The following is an 11,116-nucleotide window of genomic DNA, read 5'->3' as shown; positions in this document are numbered from 1 at the left end:
CTGCGTCTGTATCCACAAAGCGTAACTTAAATCATTGGGCTTTTTTTTTTTATTTTTTTATTTTTTTGTAGACTTTTCTGGTCGCGACTTTGATCTGCCTGCGATTAGGTTGAAAGATTTTTGCTGAGACTCTAAAGGTTGAACAGTAAATACACCGTATATCCTCGTATTCCACATGCTTACCTTAATGAAACACTATAATTATATATATATATATATAAATATATAAACACTTATAATTAAATGCCGTATTCCCGGTACCAACAAATGGCCAAACTCTTCCCGGAACTAGGAATTTTTTTAATCCTATAAATTTTTTTTAACACTTACACTTTAGACAACAATTCCTTCAAGGTTGGCTCTTATAAACTAATCTAACTGTATAAGTTGATTGAAGTTGTTGCTGGTGGCCCGTAGCCTGGATATGACCCTAAAGGCTACATTGTGGTGTTTCATTCATTTAATAAAATCCAGCCCTCCACTCCAAGTTCATTGTGTGTAGTTCTCCACCTAAGGTATTCGGGATTAATGCATTTGTAGTGAAATATCTCTTGATTGAGGTGATGTGTTGATAATTATGATGAAAAGTGATGTCATCAACCAAGGCAGCAGCTAGAATCAGCTGACCTATTCCATAAATTGCTACGCATTGCACCATAATTACTTTTTATGCATAATCCCGATATCTGCCACATACCCCTTTTTCCTTTATTAATGCACAGGTTCTTGGTTGCCATTTATGACCTTTTTCACTTCTTTTTCCAGATTGACTTTACTCCAAAGCAAGACACAATGGGAGGAAAAGAGAAACTGGAGGCCATGCTGAACGTGGCCCTGCGTGTCCCGAGCATCATGCTGCTTGATGTTTTGTATCGATGGGATGTCAGCTCCTTCTTCCAGCAAATCCAAAGAAGTAATCTGAATAGTAACCCCCTCTTTCAGTACAAGTACCTGGCCCTCAACATGCATTATGTTGGTAAGTAGCCCAATCCACCCCCCAGAGCCAGTAGATTACGGGTTTAGCAAATTTTACCTTTTTTTTGTTTTTCTTTAGCACTACAAAAAGTTCAATGGAGCAAAAGGATCATGCATTATATTTAATATGGATACTAACTAGTATATGTTTTAACTATTATAGCTAAAATACCTTATTTTATAATCTTATTAGCTAAACTGAACTGTTAAATGTAGGTTTTGGGGAATTGACAGGTTATTGGAGTAAATGCTAATCTCGGTCATAGTGCTTGGTCCCTTTAAGTTTTCCTTTGTACCAATTCTGCAGAATCCTCCGAAATAAATTTGCCCCTTTGCCCACCTCCCAGCTAAATACCCCGCAGGAGATGCATTTGGTTGAATGCATCTCCATCCGCATGATGTACTCCCCTCTGGTCAGCGATGTCTCTGGAGAACGCCACATGCAAGTCTTCTTAAGACTTTTTACACGTATGTGTAAAGATTTCAACGCTTACGCTGTCAGAATGTACTCCTGCTTACGTCACTGGAAGTACTTTACTGCCCTTTATTGACAGCTTAAGCAGCCAATCAGTGGCAAGAAATATCAGAATATGCAGGAGGAAAGAAGATTTTGCAGCAAGGACAGATAAGTGTTTTTTTTGGGGGGGGGAGGTTGCTGCTTTTGGAAGAATGTGAGAAAGACAAAGATTTCGTTTTGCCGGCAGGATCTGCCCATAAACCTTAATGGCAATAGGCGCCTGCTTGACCCAAACCTTTCCACGATTTCACCCCTTGTTGCTGTTTATGTATTTAGTCCCATTTACTTACCTTTCAGTCATACTTAATTACCCCCCAAGACACTTATTTTTCTGATTGCGTTCATGGTCAGATTTATATTGCAGACTCGTTAAAGACAAATGACGCTCCCTTATGTTTTAAAAAAAGAAAATAAAGGTGTAGAAGGAATACTACTGGATACTGTATGGATATTTCATACTGCTTGGATCACTAAATCCGGGGTTCAACCCGTGGGGTTGCACCTTCCCTGGGGATGTTTGTACCGACTCCTGGGAGGTGTGAGTAGCCTCTCAACTATAAATTGTGGAGTTCTCTTGATTTCTGTTTTGCTCCCGTAACGGCTGCATGTTTGCAAACTGTACCAACTTTCCCTATAGAACCTGCATTTTGGCAAACCAGGAATGATTGACAGATCACTAAAGTTTTTTTGTTTTTTTTTGGTTTTTTTCCTCTTGGCGTACTAGGTAGTTCGGTTAAAGTGAGCGTTTTAATGTCCTTGACATCCCAACTTTAGAAGAGTGCATAGTAAAGTGTTCTGTGAGTGATCCTCACCTTATGTGAGTACTTCGATATGCACTTAGTGAACGCAGAAGTGGTAGCCCTGCAGTAGCAGCTGCCCTTTTCCTCTATGGTCCTATTATTCTTGCCACTGATTGGCTGCTTGGAGTATGAACATCCCTTTGACAATACAGTAAATTGTTTACTCTATTTAAATACTCTTTCTCCTCTTTATATATTTCTTGTCATACCTGGCCTATGACACTTTGTGTTTTCACTCTCTCGCAGGCTACATCGTGAGCGTTGTGCTTCTTACATTACCTCGACAGCATCTGGCTAAGCTGTACCTGTACTTTGTGACTGCTTTACTGCTGTATACGGGACACCAGATCTCCAGGTGGGAGACGTGCTTTAAGGCTCTGCCTTTTCTGGTTCATGGAACAGATTTAAAAAGAAAATTGAATCATAAGATGGTCATTGTGCACTGACAAAGTCTAGCTGTAATAGGACTGGATCCCTAACGCTCTGCCATCCACCCATACTGCAGGCAGATAGAATAGCTTTATAGGTGGGTAACAGGGCAAGCTCTGGATTTCACTTCTCCTTGGTGTATAATATAAGCTGTGTGCATCTGCTTAAACTAAATACAGACACATGGAAATGTTCAATAGCTGACTAGTACTACTCCACTGGAGCAGTGTATCCTTACTAGGTTAGGAAAGTTGCGGTATCACCGACCGGCTCTGCCGTACGTCTTACATAGGCTGTGAACTCTTCAGGACTGAGACCCCTTTCCTAATATCTTTATACCTATTGTATCCCAATCAAAGTCTGTGTGACTACTGTACTACTTACACAACTTTTCTTACCATACCTCTCCTTTAAAGTATACTCTAAGCCCCAAGTACATCTGAATAAGTGAAAATATACTGCCTTATACAGATTGTAGATTATTTGGGGTAATTTCTCCACGTTGCACCTTTTCTGTTCCTGTTCAATAAGGTTTTTTCTTTGTTTCTCAGGGACTATGTTCGAAGTGAGCTGGAGTCTGGTTATGAAGGGCCAATGCACCTGGAGCCCCTATCTATGAACCGGTTTATCACGGCACTCGTTGGTAAGTTACAAATCTACTATTGTTTTGGGCCTGATACATGCGCATCAATGTAAAATCGGCCATTGAATGTACAGAACAGGTTTTAGGAGTTTATCTAGATTGTAAGCCCATTTGAGCAGGGCCCTCATCACCTGTTTAAGTTAAATTATAAACTGCGTTATGTCCTGTCTACGCATTGTACAGCCCTACGGAATTTGATGGAGCTACGTAAAACAATAAATAATAATAAGACTGCCCTTTTTTTGAAGGAGATGTTGCATTGTTTAAGGATAAATGGCACAGTGGTTATTTTGCAATGTATTTTGTTTAATGATGCACATGCTTGTGTTACAGGCCAGCTGGTAGTGTGCACCCTGTGCTCCTGTGTGATGAAGACGAAGCAGATATGGCTCTTCTCAGCTCACATGCTCCCCCTGCTGGCCCGCCTTTGTCTTGTCCCAATTGAAACTATTGTCTTCATTAACAAATTTGCCATGATTTTCACTGGGCTTGAGGTGCTGTACTTCCTGGCTTCTAACCTCTTTGTTCCCATTAATCTCGCCAAGACTGCATATCGAGAAGTGGCCCAGGTGAGATAGCCTGTGAGGCCCCTGTAATGTAATTACTGGTGTTTGCCAGAAAATGCAACTGCATGCAGTGAAGATCAATAGTTTCACATGAAAATTACATTAGGTGGCTACATGAATTATTGCAAAAATTATGCATCGTTCTATAATCGGATCACCTTCCCTTCAGGTTGTTGAGGTCTACGGGCTTCTCGCACTGGGGATGTCTCTCTGGAACCAGCTGGTGGTCCCTGTTCTGTTCATGGTGTTCTGGCTAGTCCTGTTTGCACTTCAGATTTACACTTATTTTAGCACACGCGACCAGCCCACTTCCCGCGAGCGACTGCTTTTCCTCTTTCTAACAAGGTATGTGATATATTTTTTTCTTATGTTACAGAGACAAAATGTTCATGTTTAATCTACAGTAACAATAAAATACGCGGTCATAAATACACATTAGTACTTTTAATGTTTTTATCCCCTTGACGGCAATTAACGTGTCAGGCAAGTGCATCGACTTAAAGACAACTGACGTGCCTGGCATGTCAATGGGTTAACCAGGCTTAAAAAGCTATCAAAGATCACACTTTTCCCAAATTATGTTGCTGTAACGCTTCTATCAAGCTATTCAGCAACACAGAAAACTTCTGCAGGGGCCATGTGTTATGTCCCAAATAGGACATGGGTGCAGACTGATCAGATGTCAGTGATGTTGCTGAACCCGTTTGGCAGTGACACATATCTTTAACTCTGAATTCTGAAGCACAGTGCGTGTGTGGGGGGCAAAACACACACCACTACCACAAATTCTGACAAAATACAGTACAACTTATGTTGGTACACTGCATGAGAGAGAAGAGAGCAGCAGCTACAAGGCAATACCACAAAAATGTTAAAACAGCCATTGTCGCAAAGGGTACAAAAAAAGCTATGTCCTTAGGGGTTAACGTGTGTGTGTGTGTGTGTCGTATCGTATCCAGATAAATGCATGCCCCCACACCTGTTTTCTCCATATCACCCAATGTAAATAACAAGCAGGTCCAGGATGCCATTGCTTTCCTCTGTATAACATCCATAACTGGTGTGGTGATGGTTGCGCACTTGTATATTGGTTGCTAAGGAGCCGGTGATACAGAGCAGATAAGAGACCGATCTCTGGGGCAGAACTCAATTACCGACTTGGAATGTTTATTTAGTTGACGTTAAATTTAATAACAAGTGGCTTGGAAAGATTTTGCATTCCTCAGATAGCCTGGAGATTAAGATACTATGGGGTGTTTTTCTCTGCAGACTGAGGAATTGTGTGAGTTCGGTTAACCTTTTGGCTACCGATACGTTGACAGGTTACGTTTGCCAGTTCCACAGTTGCAGAATGTGATGCCTAATAGACATGTGCACAGCGAGCAAAGTCGCTTCGGACTACATTTTCGTTTCTGGACTCCACTTTCACTATACAAATAAAAAATAAAAATCCCCCAGAGTTAGGACTGTCAAGTGCAGCGGTAGTATTGGTGCGGGGGTCCTGGACAGGCAGACACTGCACATCATAGGAACATGCAGCCCCGTAGAGCAGGACTGGATTTTTTCCCAATACTATATATATTATAATGCCTGGTTTTGTCGGCAATAGTTATCAATTAAGAATAATAGATGATATGATCGAAAGATAATAAAAAAATCACTACAGCTTTTGCAATCCACCCCACAACAGGACATTTTCTGCACTAAAAAATAAACAATTAACCTGCAGTATTGTATAAGTGATGAGCATCAATACAAGCTAAGCTGTCACAGTTTCACTCTCCAACGCTCATCAGTCTGTAACTGCTGCTACTGACAAGTTAAAACAGCGTCCGTATACTTTATTTCTACTGCTTGTCCCTTCTCTGATTGGCCAGAGTGAAAAAAGTAAGGAAAAACTCCCACAGGTTGTTGGACCCATCAATCACAGCCATAACCATCACTGAGACCACCGCTATCAGTTATTGATATCTACCCTCCCAATTTACCTTTGCGATTAGTTTTGTCGGAGATCATCCTTTATCTGCAGACCTGTCAGCCATTGTTGTCAGTCATGTGATACTTTGGTTGACTTTCCCTCTTCAAACACCACACTGAGCTGATGCTTTATGGCAATGCTAATGAAGTCCATTCATCCACACATTTTAGTCAGTGTCTGTGAATAAGACCGAGTCATTCTACTGTTTACTGTAAGGCATGTATTTATGTATTTTTTTCATCTTTCCTCACAAGATCTTTTAGGGTTATATCTTAATTTTTAGGGAAAATCTTTTCAGTGGATTGTGCAAGAACCAACTTGGTAAACAAAGTTAATTCAGGTGTTTCTTGGCACAGGAGTTGACTAGAAGGCTTGTAGTAATGCTTATTTTTGTAAAAGCTGTGCTTTGAGCTTCCAGTACTGGACTTTGATGGAAACTGTGATTTTTCTCCTCCAATAATTTTTTTTTCCATATCTCTCCTAATTTGACATTCCCACCCTTCTCAGAACCTTATCTCATAGTCTTATGATAAGATTTTGTGATAACCTCCTTAATATTTTTGAGACCCAAAGCTGCATGCTAGTGGCCTCATGCCAATAAACAAGTTACTGCAGTTCACAAACATTTAACCTCTTTGCTTAAAGATACCCCAAACTCGATGTGGAGAAGTCACATGGTGCGTCAGTGCCTCGTAGACCTCAAGATAAATGGGAGAAAGAGGATTATAGTTCCTTTCTTGTGTTATCGGGCTTTGTAATAAATCTGATCTTGTAAGACATAATAAATAGTGATGTGTGATGTTTGTCTCCCTAGTATTGCCGAGTGCTGTAGCACGCCATACTCTCTCCTGGGTCTGGTCTTCACAGTGTCATTTGTTGCTCTTGGCGTCTTGACTCTGTGCAAGTTTTACCTTCAGGGGTATCGAGCTTTTATGAATGATCCTGCCATGAACAGGTAAGTGTCCTTGTGGCACAATTTATTTATTTTATTCACCACGTATTACCTTGTTTTATGAAGTATAATGTAGTTTAAAAGATGCCAACACAAAACTTTTACTGCTCTAGCATGATAAACACATTTTGATCCTTTCCTCTGAAAGGTCATCACATCAAACACATACGCTTTCAAAAAGTATTTTCTGTTTCTACGGCATCATAGTAACATAATTCATAAGGTTGAAAAAAAGACCAAAGTCCATCAAGTTCAACTGTGTTGATCCAGAAGAAGGCAAAAAACCCTTATGAAGCAGATGCCAATTGCCCCATACCAGGGGGAATATTCCACCCCGACTCCAAATCAGAATAAATCCCTGGATCAACGTTCTGTCCCTATTAATCTAATATCCATAACTTGTAATATTATTGCTTTCAAGAAACACGTCCAGGCTCCTTTTGAACTCTTTTATTGAGTTTACATTACCACTTCCTCTGGCAGAGAGTTCCATAATCTCACCGCTCTTACTGTAAAGAACCCCCGTCTGTGCTGGTGTAGAAACCTTCTTTCCTCCAGCCGTAGAGGATGTCCCCTTGTTATAGATACAGTCCTGGGTATAAATAGGTCCTGGGAGTGATCTCTGTACTGCCCCCTTATATATTTATACATAGTTATTAAATCCCCCCTAAGCCGTCTTTTTTTCCCCAAACTAAATAACCCTAATCCTGATCTTTCTGGGTACTGTAGTCCTCCCATTCCCCTTATTATGATCGACCTATCAGTGTCTGCTTTTCCTGTCACATGACTATTTTTTGTCCCCCTGAGAAACTAATCAATTTTACTTCATTATAAACTTTTTCTTAAAGGGGTTTATGTATTTGCTTATGAAAGTCATATTGCTGGAGTCATTATATAACGCTCATTCCTTTTCCTGCTCTTTTTGTACCTAATTGCCTCTTGTATGTAGGGGGATGACGGAAGGGGTGACTCTTCTGATTCTGGCTGTGCAGACGGGGCTTATTGAGCTTCAGGTAGTCCACCGGGCCTTCCTCCTCAGCATCATCCTGTTCATCGTGGTGGCATCCATTCTGCAGTCCATGCTGGAGATTGCCGACCCCATTGTCCTTGCTTTAGGGGCTTCACGTGACAAGTAAGCATCTTAGAAGGCTTATCTTTGTAGCATTTATCTTTTTAATATTAAACTTTTAAGCACATATATCTTTTTGTTTAATAGGAGCCTTTGGAAACATTTCCGTGCTGTCAGTCTCTGCTTGTTTCTCCTGATTTTCCCGTCGTACATGGCATACATGATCTGTCAGTTTTTCCATATGGACTTCTGGCTTCTTATTATAATTTCGAGCAGTATCCTAACATCTCTACAGGTGGGGATCTAACAGACCTTAAGACTATTTTAAACTGTTCTGTCACTTTTACTAAACACTACATTTTTATATTTCGTTACACAAAATAAACCCACAATGTAATGATGTATACAAATCTAAGCAATATATATGTACTGCAAACCCATCTCATACTTTTACTATGGGAGTGTCCATCGTCATGTTATCCGGATCTGCATTATACCTCCGCGTTAATTTATCTGCCGCTTGATAAATTACTGATTGATCCAGACAGCCTTTGGGGATCAGAAAACATTAGGAAAGGAAATTTAATAGATAACAGTAGCTATATTAAAAAAACATTGAGAGAGAGATCTCGGGTTCTGTGGGGTTATTTATATAGCTCCAAAACGAGACAAGGATTCACAGAATTCCTGGTCTGTTTGCAGCCCCGACTAAGTTAAGCCAGGTCCCACGTGCGGCCCTCCTGACTTTGCAGGGGTTCAGCGCGGGGTTTGCCGGGAAATTGGCAAAAAAATGCACCGTTGTTGCGTGTTCAGAGAAAACCCAAATCAATTGGTCTTTGAGATTAGCATCAGCAGGAACATTGGTTATCTTAAAATGTATACGAATGTATTAATACCTCTCTGTTGCGTTATTCACAGGTCCTTGGAACCCTGTTCATCTACGTCTTATTCATGATTGAGGAGTTCCGAAAAGAACCCGTCGAAAACATGGATGATGTAATTTACTACGTGAACGGCACATACCGCCTGTTGGAGTTCCTTGTGGCGCTGTGCGTTGTGGCCTATGGAGTCTCTGAAACCGTGTTTGGAGAGTGGACTGTAATGGGGTCCATGATAATCTTCGTCCACTCGTACTATAACGTCTGGCTGCGGGCACAGCTTGGCTGGAAAAGTTTCCTTTTGCGCAGGGACGCCGTGAATAAAATCAAATCGTTACCGATTGCAACCAAAGAGCAACTGGAGCAACACAATGACATCTGTTCCATCTGTTATCAGGTAAGTCACGCTGCTGCCTTTTAAAGGGCCTAAACCCACCAACCCATAGAAAAAGCTACATTTTATCGATGATCTATATGTTGGAATTTGGTCCATCGTTCTGCCCCCGTGACAAACATGAGAAAAACTACTGTTTTACATTTTCATTTTATTCATGATTCTGACAGGTCTTATTACCAATTGTGTGAATAAAATGTGAACAAGATTGGCGTACAGGCATCCTGATAATCAGCCGTTGACTCCCTGCCACAGTCATTTATGAAGAATTTTCACCCCACAATCCCCTGATTTCTAGCCCTCCTCAGAAAATGTTAATGTCCATTTGCTATTACCCTCAAAGATATATAGCGGGGTAATTGTATTATGGAGGGTAAGATCTCCCAAGCAGACAAATTAAGGAGCACCTTATGGGGGCTATGTTTTAAAACTATATTGATAAGATATTTATAATAATAATAAACACTAGAACATTTTATGCAGAATGATACACAAAAGTGATTTGCTTTTTTTTTTAATATGATTTTTTCCCTGCCTTTTTAGGACATGGATTCTGCTGTTATCACCCCCTGTAATCATTTTTTCCATGCTGGATGCCTTAAAAAATGGCTATATGTTCAAGAAACCTGCCCGTTGTGTCATTGCCAGTTGAAGTCCTTATCTCCTCAGCCTGGGACGGAAACCAACACCACCAATGAAGAAGTGCAGAACATGCCCAATTCCCAACCGGCGGCCCATCCCAGGGCCGCGACCCCAGAAAATGCACCACAGCACGCAGCCCAGGAACCAGAGACTCTGCCTGCCGGCTCACCGGACAGCATCGCTGAGCTCCAGGAGGAGGGCTTGCACGACGCTAGTGGCGGAGGCTTGCACGACGCTAGTGGCGGAGGCTTGCACGACGCTAGTGGCGGAGGCTTGCACGACGCTAGTGGCGGAGGCTTGCACGACGCTAGTGGCGGAGGCTTGCACGACGCTAGTGGCGGAGGCTTGCACGACGCTAGTGGCGGAGGCTTGCACGACGCTAGTGGCGGGCAGAATAGCAAAGAAGTGTTCAGGGGGCTAAGCACTAGAGACAATGAGCAACCTCTGAACTTAAGTGAAAATATTTCTTCTACAGCAAGTAAAGTTTTTGCTACGATCTGATATGCTTTTTTTGCCTACTGAGGCGATACCTTACAAAGCCAAACCCCCTCCTAACACCCAGCGTTCTTCTGCTCTGAAGAAGCATTTAAACCACTTATGCTGATGAAAGTGTATGCAAAATTTTTCCTATGTGGATTTTTTTTTCTCATGTTTTTGATGACGAGGATTAAAACAAACCAGTGCTTTCTAACTGCCAACGGACACAGATCACTGCTTATTTTTCTTGGGGAAATTTTGTGAAAGAAAAGGGTCTTTATTTTGCTTTTTATTTTTATAAATTTAAAGGGAAATGCAGACTGACAGATGAGTCTTGAAGATTCCAGAATGCCTGGTAGTCCACGGCTACAGACTTTTTTTTTTTTTTTTTTTTTTCCCTTCTTGTCCATATTGAAGCATGGAGGAGAAACTTGGCTCCTGCTGGCGTGATTCCATAACAGAGGATGCTGCACGCTTGCATGAAAACTTGCTTGCACACTTGAGTATACACAAATGGGGGAGAGGGCTTATACTGGGTCGGTTGGGGGGGTATCACAGGATAAAAGCTGCAGCCTTGGGATGGGGGTTATCTCACGTTTTCCTCACTTTTGCCAGCGTTGCATTGCAGCTCCGCTCTGAACCCGTATGAAGTAAAACTGAAGTTCAGGTGACCACTTCTTGCAAAGTGGGATGAACTTCATTGCACAGAAAGGGTGTAAGAGCTAAGCAACTGCAGTGTTATAATACAGTATTATATGATGGCAGTATTTGCACTTTTTGGAAATGAGTACATATT

The 11,116-nt window shown here is 41.4% G+C and overlaps 1 protein-coding gene across 1 annotated transcript; it reads left to right on the top strand.

Moving 5' to 3' along the window:
* Positions 1 to 792: 792 nt before the first annotated feature.
* Positions 793 to 10,344, top strand: LOC149287252 (RING finger protein 145-like). The gene is made up of 10 exons (XM_089492989.1): positions 793 to 976; positions 2,539 to 2,647; positions 3,273 to 3,364; positions 3,698 to 3,933; positions 4,100 to 4,275; positions 6,723 to 6,863; positions 7,810 to 7,992; positions 8,077 to 8,224; positions 8,848 to 9,204; positions 9,745 to 10,344. Exons 1-10 carry the CDS (start codon positions 793 to 795, stop codon positions 10,342 to 10,344), a joined length of 2,226 nt encoding a protein of 741 aa, XP_089349115.1.
* Positions 10,345 to 11,116: the final 772 nt, after the last annotated feature.

The sequence above is a fragment of the Sceloporus occidentalis genome, unplaced genomic scaffold (genome assembly GCF_023333645.1).
Source record: "Sceloporus occidentalis isolate IW3139 unplaced genomic scaffold, rSceOcc1.0.p SCAF_62, whole genome shotgun sequence".
Taxonomy (NCBI): domain Eukaryota; kingdom Metazoa; phylum Chordata; class Lepidosauria; order Squamata; family Phrynosomatidae; genus Sceloporus; species Sceloporus occidentalis.
The sequence above is the reverse complement of the archived record's forward strand: the minus strand, read 5'-3'. Positions and strand labels throughout refer to the sequence as shown.

Excerpts from the sequence above, each read along its gene's own strand:
- LOC149287252 (XM_089492989.1), top strand. The coding sequence starts at position 793 with ATGGGAGGAAAAGAGAAACTGGAGGCCATGCTGAACGTGGCCCTGCGT. Across the intron at positions 3,934-4,099 it reads CATATCGAGAAGTGGCCCAG|GTTGTTGAGGTCTACGGGCT; the intron begins GTGAGATAGCCT and ends CCTTCCCTTCAG. Across the intron at positions 8,225-8,847 it reads GTATCCTAACATCTCTACAG|GTCCTTGGAACCCTGTTCAT; the intron begins GTGGGGATCTAA and ends CGTTATTCACAG.